Here is an 18606-nt window from a genome sequence, read left to right on the forward strand (position 1 = left end):
CAATAGTTAGCTCTAAAAATCTGTATTTGAAATAATTGCTTTCTAATCTCATCAAGTATGATTAAATTATGCATTTATATACAGCAACACATTCATCTTGACCTCATTTATCAGACACAATCAAAAACTTCAAAGGAAAATCTTTGGGTAGCTAAAGTAGAACTGAATAAACTTTATGTATAGCTGAGATACTAAGGTAATCTCAATTTACCATATTTTACTTTCCCAGAGCCTGAGTAAGAAAGTGATGACACAGAGTCTCTGAAGAAGGGTCTATTTTTTGCGGGTGGTAAAGTGAAATATTAGAATGCAATACACTTCTATGCACCACGTAGATGCATTAAAATGCTTGTTAAATTGAATAAGATGATCTCAAGGAGCTGTGGGTATATTATATAGTCATCAGTTTAAACATTTACAATATAGACATTGTTTAAAACAAGAGGCAGCAGTCTAGACCAAAAAGTGATAATATTAATACATTGAATGTACAAAACTGGGATCCAGATCTTGGTCCAACAACCTCTCTACCAAAGTCCAGACAACCAATAAAATCCAATCTGAATAGTAAGTTAGTATTGGATTCCAACATCTTATCTATAATTTTAAGCATTGATAAAAGTTTATAGGAAAATACAAGGGGGAAAATGGTTATTTTGATATGTATGCACTTTGAGTACCCATGGATCCCTAATGGTATTAGTTCGAATGATTGGATATTCATAAAACTTAGTTTATATCAGAGTTGAAGTGCTGAACGACACTAATTCATCAGACTAGTTGATAAGCCACAATGTCCAACTAGTGAATTTACAATAGGAAATACAGCTTCTTGTAGGGACCAGAAAACATACCCCCAAATTGGTCAGAATAACTTTAGTTATCTAGAATTCTAAATTTAGATTGTCTCGATGGTAATTAGGCTTCAGACCAAATAATAAGTGAATTTACATATTACCCTTTTTTTCATCATCTTCTTCATCACTGAATTCAGCTAATGAAAAAGCTTCTTTGATTTGCTCCAAGTCAAGTTTTATATTCTCTAATTCTTCACCAGATAGAGAATTAGTAAGGGATTTCACCTAGTTACAAACAAGATATTCATAAAACATACATGAATATAAAAAATAACTGAAAGTGGATAAGGAATTTCAGAGTTCTTACTGATAAGAAAATTATACAGATAAGGAAAGTATTACATAACCATTTTACAGATTAAGGGACTAAAGATCAATTTTGCAGTCACAGCAACTATTCATTGGTCAATAGTGGAGTTTTAAAAAGGGAGGTTGGTTGGTCCCTTTAGAGGACAGAGAAATAACAATATACACAAATTTGTATGTTTGCTTGCTTGTTTTATTATTATTAAGGCTATAATCTTATATGACTTATATAATCTTATAAACTATAATCAGTGAATCCAAATTATAGCCTAATCAGAGATGTCTAAAGAACTGTTAGTGCTTAATGACTGTTTTAAAAATACATGTGAAATAATATTGAGCCAATCAAGAACAAACAAAACATCATTTTATGGAAACAGCAAGGCAAGATAAAAAAAAATAACAATTGGGCTACTGAGAACTCTGTTCCTGGGGCTATCAAGAAACACTTACTTGTTCTATTTCAAGCATAAGGTTTAGATATCCCAAATGTTTTCACTGGTTGTACTCCAAGTGTAAAATCTCTTCCCCCCTACCTCTGATTCTTAGCTTCTTTCAAGTCTCTGCTAAAATTCCTCCTTCTGCAAGAAAGCATTTCTCAATCCTCCTTAATGCTTGTGCCTTCTTTTCTGTGAATACTTCTCTATATATTTTGTTTGTACACAGTTCTTTGCATGTTTCCTCTCTCCATTACATTGTGAACTTCTTGAGGGGAGAGACTTTGTATCCCTAGTGCTTAGCACATACAATATAGTATGTGATTGTTATTTATGGCATGACTTAAGGAATCTAGAGCCTCCATCCTTCAAATGTTTTCCTTTCCCAATTTAAGACTGACATCCAATTTCATTTCTGTCTTATATATTGGTTCAAACAAAAACCTTAAGTTGATAAATATGAAACCTGAATGTAGCAATCTCTAATACTGCTTAGCCTGATTGTTAGCACTGTAGTTTCCAGTAAGTCTAGTTAACTATATCATTTTCAATAAATCCCAATCATTCTTTTTTTCCCCTTCCTACATACCTAAATATGGGTCTGTAAGTTTGACAATGGTGCCTGCTTATAGACCCTGTGTCCTCTCCCCATAGTCTCAGACTGTATAACCTTTCTTATTCTCTTCATATACTCCTCATGATACTTCATCACCTAACTTTCATACTAACTATGGTTTTTAATGTCTATTAAATGTATGCATATCAATATACTATCATGATGGAGAGATAATGTGGGGTTCCTGAAACTAAGCCTTTAGTGTACATGCTCTGTAACTACTATTTAATTGGAAAGCTTTAAGTATGGATCTGGCAACAGATTTCTAGGACTAATCAAGAGATGTATGGATAGATGCCTCAGCTAAGGATTGGCTATCTGATGATAATTTTTTTAAGGTGACAGAAATTAATAACGATTACCTACAGAGTATGGAGGTGTTGTAATTTGCATTTTTAGAAAGTACAACACACTGGAAAAAGTGATAGAGTATACCAAAAATAAAAAAGTCATTGGAGCATTGAAGTCATTTTGTATAATTGCTTTTCAATTTATATTATATAGTTCCCCATCCCTCAACCAACTCTGCCTTCAAAGAGACCTCATTTAAGGAATGAGTTACCTACTTTGGGAACATTTTATATTCAAACTATTATGATACCTTTATTTCACTCTCTCGAGAAAGCATCTCCAAAGCTTCTAGATGTGAAAGGCCTTGAAATTCATCAAAGAGTAATCCATAATGAGCTTTTTTTTCAGTATCCATGGTAACCTCATTGGCTGTCCTCAGTTCTTCCTTATCTTTTGCCTCTCGCAAAACCTGAAAAGAAATAAAGGCATTAAGCTTGTGCAATGGTAGCTCAAGGGTAACTTTTAAAAGCACAGAAATTTAAAAAGAAGACAGATACCAAGGGTATTAATACTGTACAGTTACTGACCCTTTAATTCATGGAACATTAAAGATGGAAAAGCTGAAGAGATTCATTGTAGAATTGATTACAACTATTTTGATACTGAGCAGCCAAATGAATATTGAGAAACCAGATATTTTTCAGAAAAATGGCTTTAATATTAACCTAATGTACACATACATCTCAAAGCTTAGAATTCACTAATGAAATAGAAATATGCAAGGGCAAAAATTGAAAAGAAAAATAAGAACCAGCCTATTTCAGACCACTGGCTCTTTAACCATTGATTATAGACTCTCAGCACTGTAAGAGATCTTAGAGCTTATCTAGCCCAACTCCTTCTCCCCCACCTTCAGTAGGAAGTAAGAATTATATGATTGTAGATTTAGAGTCATCTAGTCCAAACTATTCATTTTACAGATGAAGAAACTGAGATCCTAGAACACTTAAGAAACTTGTTTGCCCAAGGTCACTATATGAATACCGGCTATTATTTAAAAATCCTATAAAAATATAATATCACAGCTCATTTTTATATTTTATTAATTATTACTATAGTAACAATATATTCCTTGCTTATTAGAAAGTGAATACTAATTGCTATGTGAATTCACTGGGGAAAGTACCCATTCTGATGAAATCAGAGATATTTTTCAAATACTAAAGACTGTATCAGTCTAGATTGTCTGAAAAAAAAATGTCAAAAAGAAAAAAATAAGAAGGGCCTAAGATTTTTGGATATAAATCATGATGGGAAGAGACCATGTGGCAATAAGAAGATATAGTACCTGGGACAATGTAGAATTTCGGTTCATTAAGCCCTTGGTTTTTTTAAATCCAGGATCACCTTCAGCTATCACATCCATTGTCTTTTTCCCAATGAACTCTAAAGCATCTAAACCTCCAGTAATAACGCTCTTTCCCTGGGGAAAAAAAGATGTAAAGATCTCAGTAGAGCATTAGGAAATTGAATCTGTATCTACTAATTATGTAAATGCACACAAAATCTACCCACATTTGGTAATAACATCATGATTCTTCTACAAGACTTATTTAAATGCTAAAATCCATATGTTGATTATAATCATGAAAACACTAGCTGACACTTCTATTGTATTTACTGTTCATGGTACATTTCTCACAGCAGTACAAAGAAGAGATGAGGAAAATGAGGTTCAGAGAGTGATAGGAGGAAAGGGGAAGGAGGGCATGACATGCCAAAACTCAAAACTAGTAAGTGGTAGAACAAGAAAGATGATATGCACCAAGATCTTCTAAAACCAAATCTGTACTACACCACAAGGGGATATCTTAAGGAATTGTTCTTACCTGTTCCTCCTTAAAAAGCAATTAAAATAAGAGGTAAAATTAAGATGACAATGTAGCAAGAAGAAATGTAGCCTAGACATCATCTATAAAACTTTTCTAAACCTAGAAAATGTACTAGATCAAAGTATATAAGGAAACCCAGAAAATGCAACAATAGGTCCTGTATCTAGCCCAGGTTGGCACAGGGAGAGAGGGAGAAAGAAAGTCCTACTAATAATAGTCAGTACGAACTGGGCAGCAGCAGAAATATGACAGTGCACATGGAATACTGCAAGTGCCCAGGTAGAATGTGCATAAGGTAAGATGTTCCAGAAACATAACAGAGCACTCCTGTACTCATACCAGGCTACTGAGACAAGGATAAATAATAACAAACAGCTTTGTCGCCCATACCCAGTTCTTAATCTGAGCTCCAGGGCAGATAAAGGAATGGATGTGCAGCATTTAATAAGGCCCAGAGCCCAGGATCAGAATAGGACCTCAGTTCTAGCATCAAACCCATCCTTCAGAGGAATAACTAGAATAGGAATCCCAGAACAAATGAGACATTGCAGCTCTATCACTGACACTGACTTCCTAGCTGCTTGTCTATTAGCAGTCTATTGTTGCTCTGACCAAAATCCAGGTCAAGCACTTGCATAGCTCAGACCAAGGGGGCAGCAATCAGATTTTACCCTGTATTACCCTGTATTTGGGATCAATGAAAGCTTTCAGACTCCTAGCTTGAGCTGTCTCTGAGATCCTAGAATAACAAAAAGTCAATACTGCCCTCCAAAAAAGCAGCTACAGGACCAGTCCAGACATTCCCTCCAGAGGTACAGAAGAATCCAGTTCTAATATGAAATCTTAAGTCAAGAAATAACCTGGAATAATGGGCCTTGAAAAAAAACATAAAAAAAAAAAAACCATAAAAAATTATTATGGTGGCAGAGATGTACAAGACATAAATGGTGAAAAGAATGACTCTAGAACATCTTTAAATGTTCTCAAGTAAAAACACAGTTTAAGAAAAAAACTCAACTTGAAAGAGAGGAAGCAAGAATTTTTTTTAAAAAGTTAAATTTTTTTTCCATAAATGAAATAACATTTGAGGAAAAAAATGGAAAAGAAATCAGAGGAGATAGCTAGATGGCCCAGTGAATAGAGTACCAACCCTAAAATCAGGAGGACTTGATTTCAAATCCAGCCTCAGATATTTATAATTATTAGCTATGTGACCCTGGCCAAATGCCTCACACAAAAAAAAAAAAAAAAATTGCAAATATGAAAAGAACTGAGAGTTATAGAAGAATTAGAAACAGAATTAATAGCTTGACACAAAAAGTACAAAACTCTACCCAAATATCAAATTCTCTGAAAATCGGAATAGACTAAATAGATGACTCTATGAAACAAAAAGAAATATTTAAACAAAATCATAAGACTGGGAAATAATAGAAGAAAAAAAAATAAAGTACCATAGTAAAAACAATCGACCTGAAAAACAGATCAAGGAGGAATAAAATTAAAAATCACTGCACTACCTAAATACTATGCCCAAAAGAAAAGCCTAGACATTCTATTTCAAGAAAGCTAAAAGAAAACTGCTTAGAGCTCTTAGAACCAGAGAGCAAAATGGAAACAGAATGAATTCACCAATCACTGGAAATCCCAAAATAAAAACTTGTAGAAATATCATTTCTAAAATTCAGAGTTTTCAGATCAAAGAAAAAATATTTCAAGTAGCCAGAAACAATTCAAGTGCAGAAAACCACAGTCAGACTCACAAAGAATTTAGTAACCACCTCTGTAAAGGAGTGGTGAACTTAGAAAATGATATTCCAGGAGGCAAAGGACATTATGATTACACCTAAGAATTTCTCATCCAGCAAAATTGAGTATAATGCTACAATGGGGGAAATAAACTTTTAATGAAACAAAGGTTTAACAAGCATTTCTGATGAAAAGGCAAGAGCTGCATAGAAACTTTGAAGTTCAAACAAAGAAGAAAATCATAAAAAAAATAAAAAATAAAAAAAAACAAGAATAAAAAATGATAAATGATTAAGCAAGGAAAAAATGCCTACTCCAATTATAGGGAGATGATACATATATTCCTCTCTGAACTATTATCTTCCACAAAACTCCCAGAGAAAATATAATTATACTAGGCCTGGGAGTGGTTTTGTTATGTCTTCTTTTTAATTAAACCTTCTTATTTCCAAAACACATACATGGATAATTTTCAATATTCACCCTTATAAAACCTTGTGTTACAAATTATTTCCTCTCTTCCCCCCACCCCCTCCCCTAGATAGCAAGTAATCCAATATATGTTAAGCATGTGCAATTCTTCTATACATATTTCCATAATTATCATGCTGCACAAGAAATATCAGATCAAAGAGGAAAACAAATGAGAAAGAAAATAAAATGCAAGCAAACAACAAAAAAGTGAAAATACTATGTTATAGTCCATATTCAGTTCCCACAGTCCTCTCTCTGGGTGTAGATGGCCCTCTTCATCAAAAGATCATTGGAATTGGCCTGAATCATCTCATTGTTAAGAAGAGCCACATCCATCAGAATTGATCATTATAATTTTGTTGCCATATATAATGATCTCCTGGTTCTGCTCACTTCACTTAGTATCAATTCATGTAAGTCTCTTCAGGCCTCTCTGAAATCATCCTGCTGACTGTTCCTGATTATTGTATAGAACAATAATATTCTATAATACTCATAAAGCGTAACTTATTCAGCTATTCTCCAACTGATGGGCATCTACTCAGTTTCCAATTTCTTGCCATTAAAAAAATGGCTCCCAAAAACATTTTTGCACATGTCCCTTTCTCTCCTTTATGATCTCTTTGGGATCCAAGATCAACAGAAATACTGCTGGACCAAAGGGTATGTACAGTTTGATAGCCATTTGGGCATAGTTCCAAATTGCTCTCCAGAATACAGTTCCACCAGCAATGGATTAATATCTCAGTTTTCCCACATCTCTCCAATATTTATCATTATCTTTTTCCTGTCATCTTGACCAATCTGAGGGGTGCATAGTGGTACCTCAGAATTATCTGAATTTGCATTTCTCTGATCAATAGTGATTTAGAGTACCTTTTCATATGACTAGAAATAGTTTCAATTTCTTCATCTGAAAATTATCTGTTCATATCCTTTAACCATTTATCAATTGGAGAATAACTTGAATTCTTATAAATTTTAGTCAATTCTCTATATATTTTAGAAATGGGTCTTTATCAGAACCCTTGAATATAATTTTTTTTCCAGTTTACTGATTCTCTTCTAATCTTGTCTGCATTGGTTTTGCTGGTAAAAAAACAAACAAACCAAACTTTTTAATGTAATATATCAAAATTAACTATTTTGTACTCAACAATGTACTCCTTCCACAAATTCCTTCCTTCTCCACAGATATGAGAAGTAAATGACTCTATTTCTTAACCAGTACCAAATGGCTTTGAGTGACCGCTACTTTACAGTTTTAGGTCTGGTAGAGATAGACCACCCTTCATTTGCTTTTTTTTTTTCATTAATTCCTTTGAAATTCTTGACCTTTTGTTCTTCCAGATGAACTTTGTTATTATTTTTTCTAGCTCTGCAAAATAATTTCTTGGGAGTTTGAAAAAGTAGATTAATTTAAGTAGTATTGTCATTTTTACTATATTAGGTTGCCTTCTCATGAGCACTTGATATTCTTCCATTTAATTGGTTCTGACTTTGTGTGGAAAGTTTTGTAATTGTGTTCATATAGTTTCTTACTTTGCCTTGGCAAGTAGACTCCCAAACATTTTATATCATCTACAATTCTTTTAAATGGAATTTCTCTTTGTGTTTACTACTACCGGATTTTGTTAGTAATACATAAATAAAAATGCTAATGATTTACTATGAATTTATTTTGCATACTGCAACTTGGCTAAAGTTGTGAATTTTTTCTTGTAGTTTTTTATCTAATTCTCTAGGATTCTCTAAGTATACTATTATATCATATGGAAAGAATGATAACTTGGTTTCCTCATTACTTACTCTAATTCTTTTAATCTCTTTTTCTTCTCTTATTGACAAAGTCAAATTTTTTATGCAATACTGAAAAGTAATGGTGATCATGGGCAACCGTTTCACCCTTGATCTTATTGGGAATGATTCTAGTTTATCCTCATTACAAATGGGTTCTATTATATCTTAATGATCTTAAGAAAAGAAAGAGAAGAGAAATATATGAAGGGGAAGAAAGTTAGAGAAAATTTATCTCAAATAGAATGCACAAGTATACAGAGGAGGGATGTAGGAACAATTAAAACTTCAACCCCATTCTCATCTGGAACTGGTTAAAAGAAGATATAACCCACATATACACACAGAATTTGATATAGAAATATTTCATTTAACTTGGAAATAGAAGAAAAAGGAGGAAAGGGGAAAGATGGAAGAAAGAGGGTAAATCCAGATAATGGGAATCTGAGATGGGGATAGGGAGGTTATTAATTAGGAAATGAATTAACTATAAATATGATGGAATATTATTGCATTGTAAAAATGATGAAAGGGAAGGTGTCAGAGAAATGTGGAAAGATTTATAAAAGGTCATGCTGATTTAAATGAACAGAAACAATTTATACCATGACAGCAATATGTTAAAAGTAAACAATTTCTTTCTTTATATTTTTGGTTACATTTTAAGATCTGAATTGTTTCCCTCTTTTCCCAATGTACACTAAAGAAAACATCTGACATGGATTTTAAAAAATATGTAAAATGATACTATATATAATTCTATTTATCATTCTTTCTCTAGAAATGGATAATATCTTTCTTTACAAGTCCTTTATAGTTGATCTGAGTATTTAGTACATTCAAAATAATGTTGATCCACAATTATTCTTCATACAATATTACTGTTACCATATATAACATTCCCTTACTACTGTTCACATAATTTTTCGTTATTTCATACATGACTCTGTTTTTCTAAAATCAACCAGTTCATCATTTCTTACAGGATAATAATATTCCATCATCACATCATATACCATTTGTTTAACCATTCCCCTATTGATGGGCATCCCCTCAGTTTCCAGTTCTTTGGCACCACAAAGACCTATTCTATTTAAAAGAATGCTCCTATATGTTGATATAGACCACACACACACACACACACACACACACACACACACACACACATTTATGTGTGTGTGCATAGTATATATAAATACATATATTATAGTACTATTGTCTTATTTTTAAAAGTGAGTTTGTGTTAATATATTATATATAACATAATAAGAAAAAGTCCCACACTTGTCAGAAGGCCTAAGTTCAAGAGGGCTGTCATTTACATAGGGTTGTATGAACAAGTAATCTTTCTAGATTCTATTTCCCTATCTGTAAAAAGAAGATAATACTTTATCTACTTACTATATAGTGCTTTTGTGAGGGCTATAAAAGATTATTATGAAAAGGACCATAAAAATGTGTAAAGGATTAAAAAGTTTTTAAAGAACTATAATTATTACTGTCAAACATATGAGTTATTTACAGTTTTCACCATTATAAATGGAATTGTTATTAATATTTACATAAATTTCTTTTTTTCTTTTTTTAAACTATTCTTAGAGTGTGCTCCTCAAAACAGAATTGATGGATATATGGATATGAAGTTTTATACCTTGTTACATGTGAATAATATTTTAAAGAAGGAAAGTCTAGTCTACTTAAAAATTTTAAAACTCCAATTATGAAAATTTTGTTTTTTGCTTTCACACTATTCCTGGCCACAAATAGATCTATCACCATTTTTTCTTAGAGATGTTTTTAACTCTAAATTATTATGACAGATAATCTAAAGTATGGAAGGTCATAAATATAAATAGTATAATTCACCATAGTCTTTAGAGTAAAAGGTAGAACAAAAAGTTTGAAAATACTAGTGTTTTCAAAATCACCGATATTTTTATATCAAATAATTGATATTTTTAATACTTTAATACTTTACAAAGTATTTTCCTTATAATAACTATATAGTAGATAGCACAATCATTACTATCCCAGTTTACACAAATAAACACAGTGAGCTCAAAATGATTAAGCTGGTAAATATTAGTTTCTGGGATAAAACTTAAATCTCCTAAACAATTCCATCCCTTTTTCCTCTACTGAAAATTACATCTTGTGTGAGGGATGAAAGAAGTGTGTACACTTTCATACTCACTGTACTCTGAACTGCTGTAGAAATAGTTGAGAATACACCAAGTGCTGCACCCATTGGTGAAGTATTTCCATCCTCTGCTTTGACATTTGTATCTCCTATATTTTACAGAAAGAGAAAAAGTTGAAAAGGAAACTGCATAAATATCAATAGACCCCATACCTTAAAATATCTCTTAGAAGTCATTTAATTTAATCCATCTCACTTTGTAGATTAAAAAAGTGAAGTTCAAAAAATAATATTGATTTGCCCAAGATCACAAAACAAGCATGTAGCAGAACAAAGATTTGATCCTAGAACATAGTGGGTATTTAATGAAATTTTGTCAATTTAAACTCGGGTCTTCCAATTTCAAGTCCAATATTTTTTATTAGACAATCAGCTTCATAAGAGCAATCAATAAGCAAATTTATTAAATGTTTACCTTTTTTTGTCAGAAATTATGTAAAGTGCTGGGGATACCAAAAAAAAAAAAAAGATAAAAAATTCCTGACCTCAAATTCAAAGGGGAAAAACAACATATACATAAATCAGAGATGTAAAATAAATACATAAAGTATATGGAAGATAACTTTGGAGAAAGCACACAAAGTGGAGGAATGAAGAAAAGCCTTCTGCCAAAGATGCCACTTGCGGTGAGTCTTAAATGAAGCTGGAGATATAAAAAGGCAGAAGTGAGAAGAGAGAGCATTTCAGGCACAGAAGAGAACTAATGAAAATACCCAGGGAGGGTGAAATGGAGCATCAGAAGGAACAGATAGGCTAATTATGGCTGGACTAAAAATATGATGAGATGGATAATGTGTAAGAAATACTTAAAAGATAGAAAGAGGCTGTGTTGAAGGGCTTTAAATGACAAAAAGAAAAATTTATACTTGATCTTTGAAGTAATAGGAAGTAAGTGGAATATTCTAAGTAGGGGAGGTGAGATGGTTAGACCTTCTTTATGAAAAATACTTCGCTATATAAATATGGTTTGGAGTAGAGAGAAAGATGAGACAAATTAAATTACAAAGCTATTGCAATAAACCAGGCAAGAGATGAAAATAACTTGAACGAAGGTGGTGGCTGTGAGTGAAAAGAAATATGCAAAAGAAATGTCATAAGGGAAGAAATTACAAGATTTGGCAACTGGCTATGCATTGTGACCGAGACAGAGATTAAAAATATAAGTGAATAAGAGAGTGATGGTACCCTTGACAGTACTAGGGAAGTTCAAAAGGTTGGATTTTGGGAGAAAATAGTATGTCCTCTTTTGAAACATGTTTTAAGCTTGAAATACTGCCCCCTAAAAAGTCCGTTTAACTACAGTGACTGAGGCCGAATTTTATAATTAAAAGTAACTTCAAAAAGGTGTATAGTTCAAAGATAATAAATTTTCATGAAAAATGAATTTCTTCCTTAACATGCCCAAGAAGTCATCATCCAATTTCTATTAGAATGCCTCTAATGAAATGGAATTTATTACCTGGCAAGTAACTAATTTATATAACACTTTAAATTTATGGTGTCCCAAAAGTCTTTGTGAAGTTTTAAGATTTAATAGCTTTTAAAAACCTGAAGCAGCTAGATAGTACAGTAGCCTTGGAGTCAAGAGGATCTGAGTTCAAATCCAGAATCAAATCCACTTCCTACTTGTGTGACCCTGGGCAAGTCACTTAATCCCAACTGCCTCACAAAGAAGAAAAAAAAGAAATTTTTAAAAAAATTTTAAAAATAGTTTGAAAGGGTCAGTGCAGTTTTAAGCTAAGCTTATTAATAAAACTAAGCTTTGGGACATTCTGTATTATATCATTTGATCCTCACAATCAACTCTGGGATACAAATGCTATTATTATTTCTAAGCTAAGGAAACTGAGGCAAGATTAAACCTATATATTACTGACTCCAGAGCTAATACTCTACATACTACCTGGGCAATTATGCTTTTGGGCAGTTCTAATAATTAGTAATTTTACTTCAACGCAACTGAAATCTCCATCTCCATAGCTTTCAACCATCAATTACACTGCCCTCTGGGGGAATACAGAATAAATATAATCCTTCTTCCATGTGACATAAAATATCCAAATTTATCAACCATATTTATCTAGACTAAATAACCCTAGCTCCTTCAACTATATGTCATGTGATATAGCTTCCATTTATTTCACCACGTTGGTCCCCTTTTCTGGAGATATTGCAATTTAACATAGTTATACTAAATGATGTAAATATAATTTAAAATATCTTCAAAACAAAAAACCAAAACAAAACAAAATCTTTATTGGGAACCAATTACATTATCCTCTGAACATGCCAAAATTTAACACAATAAAAATGTAATCTACTGCCATGGTAGTGTGTCATTTTCTGTAATTAGTTATTTGTTAAATGAATGAATGATTACTTCAAGCATTCTACTTCAATAGAAAAAAATGTAATTTCTAAGATGTCAGTGTACTGACCTATATTCTGAGTTTCAGATGAAATTTCAGTGGGGCTAGGGATGCCAAGGGAAGTCTCTGCTTTCTCGATGACATTTGAAATGCCTTGTCCTAACGAAGGAAAATGATACTTTTATTATATACAACATATGTAATCAGTCACCAAAACTATATAATAAAACAAACCCAAATTCTAAATGAATAATCCAGATTTTAAAAAACAACACAATAAGTAGGATATATTGAGAATATGCTATTCCAGGTTCTCTGGCTTACCTCTTGTTAAACTGAATTCATCAGTAAGTATAGAAGAACTGCTTATGTTTAACATATATTAGATTACTTACCATCTGGGGAGGAGGTAGGGGAAATGAAAGAGAAAAAAATTTGGAACACAAAGTTTTTCAGGAGTGATTATTGAAAACTATTTATGCATGTATTTTGAAAATAAAAACAATTCATCTTTTTTTAAAAACAAATTCAAAACAGGAAAAAAAAACATTGCTATGTGTGTAACAAAACATAAGATTCAAAATATCAAGCAATAAATTTCCATTTTAAGAAAGTATATATATAACTATGTATTCAGAGATATGCATCTTTTATTTGCTTCCTTGTAGGTGTTCTTGTCTTCCCTGATGTGCACTTTTTACTATTTTCTTCTTTTCCTTTTCTTCCCATCAAAAGACTACAATTAAGCATGAATATGTAAATATGTGTATTTATAGAAAGATATATATATACAAACACAAACACATACCCATACATACATATAACGATATAATATCTATATAGATATATATACATATATATATTCATACACATCTATGTAAGGCCATATTATATTTGATCTCTGATTGAAGGTAGATAACATCTTCCTTAAAAAGTCTCTTTCCATATTTTTATAACTCCACCAACTCACCATTTCCTATACTACAGCAATATTCCAATCTTACATTGTCTAGTTACTTTAGTCTAAAACAATATTAATATGACTGACGTATGCTTTAGTTTCTTATTTTTCTCTTTTGATTAAATCTATTTTGTTTAAAATTTGTGTGAGATCATGATTACTACCCCTACTCTTTTTACATAATAAATTCCTCTCCTAATCTTTATGTTTGAGTATACCTCTTTATTTCTTATCCTTCGTGACTCTTCTGCTTTACTTCTATGGGCTAACTTGCCCTCTTATTACTTAACCTACTCATCCTCCAAAGAACCCTCCCTTATTCTCTTTCCCTATCCTTTCCCCCTGTACTCTTGTTTTTATTTGAATTTAGAAGATTTTTATAGCCATCTAAACATATGCTGTTTTCTCTATATCCCATTCTCGTTAACCTATATACCCTTCTCTTATCTCTTCCTTAGCCTATTCCTTCTTCCTCATATTTCTTCATAACTTAATAAGACTTTTCTTTCCTTCAAAATATATGTTTGCTCTCTCTTTAAGCCAGATATAATGAGTAGGGTGCCCTCTAAAAAGCCCTCCCTTATCCTCTCCCTCCTCCCTGTACCCTTACCCCCTTTATTTCTTTAGAAAGATTTTTATACCTATCTGGATACACACACACACACACACACTTCTCCTCCATGTGATTCCTCTGTGTCAGTTCTTCCTCTCATACCTCATTTGTGTAAGATATTCTTTTTACCTTTTCCTATATGGTTTTGCTTTTTAAAATCACATCATACTTGATATTTTTAGCCACTACTCCAGCTTTTCAATATATAGTGTTCCAAGACTTGCAGTTCTTTAAGGTAGTTGCTGCTAAGTCTTGTGTGATTCCAATTGTGGTACAATATTAATTTTTTTTTATTACTCATAATATTTTCTCCTTGACCTAGGAATTTCAGAATTTGGCTATGATATTCCTATAAATTTTTCTTATACGATTTCTTTCAGGTGGTGGTTGATGGATTTTCTCGATCCTATTGTTCTAACATGTCAAAACTATTTTTCTTTATTTTTTGGTATATGTATCAACATTCTTTTCTTGATCACAGATTTCAAATAGTCCAATTCTCTTCTTGATCTGCTTCAGAAGTTGTTTTTTATGAGATATTTCACATTCTCTTCTATTTTTTTCATTCTTCAGATTTTATTATTTCTTGGTCTCTCATAACTGCTGGCTTCCCCTTGCACAATTCTAATTTCCAAGGAGTTGTTTTCTTTTATTTAATATTCTGGATCTCTTTTCAGTTGATTGACTTTCTTTTCATAATCTTGTTTTTCTTAGACTTTTTTTTTAATTTTTCCTCAGTCTCTCTCATTTGATTTTAAATATCTTTTTTGAGTTTTTCTATGAATTCTTTATTTGGCATTACTCTTTGAGATAGGAGAGGCTTTTTTTGCTTCAATATCCTCCTTTGAATAAATCCCAGTCTTCTCTATTCACATAGTAATTTTCTATGGTTGGTTTCTCCTTTGCCTACTCACTTTTTTTTTTTTTTTTTTTTTTTTTAAATAGCAGCTTGTTATTATAATCACTTCCAGTCCCGAGATATGGGAAATGGTGTATCTGGCTTCAGGTCTTCCTTCAGTTCTCCTCTCTAGCCAGGAACTGAAAATAAGAATTCCACTCACTTGTAAGTGCATACAGCCAGCAGGGTCCCCAGCCCACTGCTTCTGCACTCACTGGGCGTGTGCTGGGTCTCCTCTTTCAGGGTCTTATCTTGATAGCACAGTTGGGCCTGTCATCCTTATGCATAGAAGTTCTTTCAGTCTTCCTTTCCTGACCCCTCACACTGTCCAGAAGATGAGAATTCCTCTGGCTGGAGCCCAGGTACCTCCCAATCCAGCTAGCCTAAGGGTTTAAAGCTTGCTGTTTCAACAGAGCTAGTCTAGAGGTGTTCACCCTTCACACTGACAAAATTTCAGTCTTAGTATGTTTCTTTGGATCTTCTCTGGTTGTCCCAGAATGACCAAATCATTTATTTTTACTGTTCTACAATCGTCCTGAAGTGCTATTTTGTCTTCTTTATGGGAAAATCCAGAAAGTTTGAAATTTTCTGACTTATTCAACCATCTTTTTAGAATCCTTTCCATTTTTTATTTTAATAGGAAAAAGTGATTTGGGGATGCTAGAAATTCCTAGATCTCAAGTTACCAGAAAAATTCAATAATCTCTATTGTTACAATATGGATTCTATGGAACATTTCGCCAACTTAACTATTCAACTATCCAATTTGTCTATATTTTCTTTTAAATAAATGTTTCATTGAAATCTTTTTTTTAATATCACAATCATTTCCTAATATTCTCTATTTTTTTCATATAATGAAATTTTTTTTCTACAAAGGTAGAGACACAGAAATGATAAGAACACTTTCATAAAACACAAGCAACAATTAATAAAATGACTTCAGATCTTACCTACAGTGGCTACAGTAGCTGAAGCGGAAGAAAGCAATGATTTGCCCCAATTTCCCCAATATCCCCATCCTGTTTGGGGTACTTCTTTAGAAACGGGATCCTTTTTTTTTAAACCAACAGAAAAGAAAAAAAAAAACCAAATGTGAATATGAATGTATTATTTTCTATTGCTTTATCTTTCAGAGTATACAGATATCAAGAGCCTCTTAATATTACAGCAAGTATAATTATGATTAAAACAACACCTAAATGTTACTTTACATATCTAAAGTACTTTATTATCTTCTTTTAATCAACTTAACAACTAGTGAAAGAAGTTAATATGTTTTATAGTTTAATAATTTAAACAGTTAATATGTATATAATAAAATGTGGGGGGAGAACATTATCCTAAGCATTTTATACAATTATTTCTCATTTGATCCTCACAACAATTCTGGGAGGTAGGAGCTATTATTATCCCCATTTTACAAATGAAAAAAAATGAGGAAAACATTAAGTAATTTGAGACAGTAATGTAATTTACATTATTTTTATCACCTTAAAAGATAAGTAAAATTTAGAAATGTATGGTGATCTGCCCAAGTTCACATAGCTTATAAGAAGCTAATACTAAAAGCCAGATCTTGTGATTCTAAGTAATGTGTTTTTAAATACCGTACATCATACTGCCCTTAATAAATGAGTATATAAGAGGAATGTGGTAGTCCACATTCCAAATTCCTTTAAGAAATAATAATATTAACTATTTAATTTTTGTACATTATGCAAGATTTCTTAGGTGTTGCAAGATATTAAACAGTGCTTATACTTTTTATGATACTAAGATATGTTTTTATATACTTTTCTTCAGAGATTTTTAACTTCAAATTATAATTGATACCCTACCTTTTCCACAGACTTCAGTCCTTCATCAGGGAGACCTGAAGTCACAGGCTCACTGGGTGGTTTTGTTTCAGGTCTTTTACGAGTAGGGGCAACAGACTCTGATTCAGATTCTTGTGTGGCACTAGGGTCAGCAGATTGAGCTTGCTTGTTTGGCTCACTATTTCCGTTTTCAAAACTGGAAATTTCTTCTACTGTTGCCATATTATTGACACCATCATTTTCAGACATGATTAGATTATCTCCTAATAAAAAGGATATCCCAAGAACAAAAATCAAGATTTTTAATTGAATATTATAACGTTTTCTGGGTTAACACTATAAAAAAACCTTTTTTTACAAGTCATTACCACTTACAGATATACGTATATTTTAGTTACTTCCTTTTTCTCCATTATTAAAGAGGGAATAGCAGTTCAAACCTCTGGGGGGAAAAGAAAACAACTATGGTTCTGAATCATTATTTACATTTTCAGTTGAGAAAAATAAGGTGACTGAAGTTTTAATCTAGCAATTTTGGGATCAAGTCAGCTCTTGCTTCAGGCAAGTTTTAAAGTTTGATCTGTTGTGTAATCTATAAAACCTCCCTTCCCAACCTACATGTACATCTTATTACTACCTCCAAAATTTGGGGACAGGAAATCAACATAGGCATAATCTATAAAAGCACTGCTTACTTACAAGAAACTGACATTTCTACACCAGGGGAATGATTAAAGGCACAATATTAAATTCTATAAACAAACATAAGTTTGTGAATTACAGATTCAGGCTCTTCCAGTTGGAAGCCCACCTCAAACAAAGGCAGTCTGGTGTGAAGGCAAAAGCAATTAACTAGGCTTCAAAAGAGCTGCAATCTTTTGTCTCCACTCTGCCTACTACATTATTTGATTTATCAGTATCTTGTTTTATTGAGTCTCAACTTCGTCTTTTTTAAAATGAAAGAGTTAATATCGCTAAGATTCTAATCAGCTCTAATAATCAATAAGCATGATGATACCTAGAGATCTATAATGGATCTATAACTCATCTTATAGATTTAAATGGCATTTAACCCAGTTTTATCTGATTCAATAGTTAAAACTATTCAAGAAAGAGTAAGTTTCTCATCACTAAAGGTGTCAAATGATGAAAAACTCACAAAGTGATAGGCTCTTCCCATTACTGAACAATTCTAATTGTACAACTTTTCCTTATGGTAACCCAAGTTGTCTTCCTGTGACTTCTACTTTCCACAGGCCTCTTGAGGCCTTTGCAAAACAAAGGTAATGTCTCTTCACTGTAACTCTCCAGATACTTAAAATAAGT

General features: G+C 32.3%; 1 protein-coding gene across 2 annotated transcripts in view; it reads right to left on the bottom strand.

Moving 5' to 3' along the window:
* FAM114A2 (family with sequence similarity 114 member A2) overlaps positions 1–18606 on the bottom strand; it is a 33787-nt gene that overhangs the window by 14438 nt on the left and 743 nt on the right. For both annotated transcript variants that reach the window (XM_074291867.1, XM_074291868.1), the window contains exons 2-8: positions 17302–17543; positions 16414–16513; positions 13058–13147; positions 10614–10708; positions 3856–3990; positions 2818–2976; positions 959–1082 (exon numbers count right to left, since the gene is read on the bottom strand). In XM_074291867.1, coding sequence (XP_074147968.1) covers positions 959–1082; positions 2818–2976; positions 3856–3990; positions 10614–10708; positions 13058–13147; positions 16414–16513; positions 17302–17529 — 931 coding nt within the window. In that variant the 5' untranslated portion in view covers positions 17530–17543. The remainder of the gene's footprint in view (positions 1–958; positions 1083–2817; positions 2977–3855; positions 3991–10613; positions 10709–13057; positions 13148–16413; positions 16514–17301; positions 17544–18606) is intronic.

This window comes from Sminthopsis crassicaudata, chromosome 2, assembly GCF_048593235.1.
Source record: "Sminthopsis crassicaudata isolate SCR6 chromosome 2, ASM4859323v1, whole genome shotgun sequence".
NCBI classification, from domain to species: domain Eukaryota; kingdom Metazoa; phylum Chordata; class Mammalia; order Dasyuromorphia; family Dasyuridae; genus Sminthopsis; species Sminthopsis crassicaudata.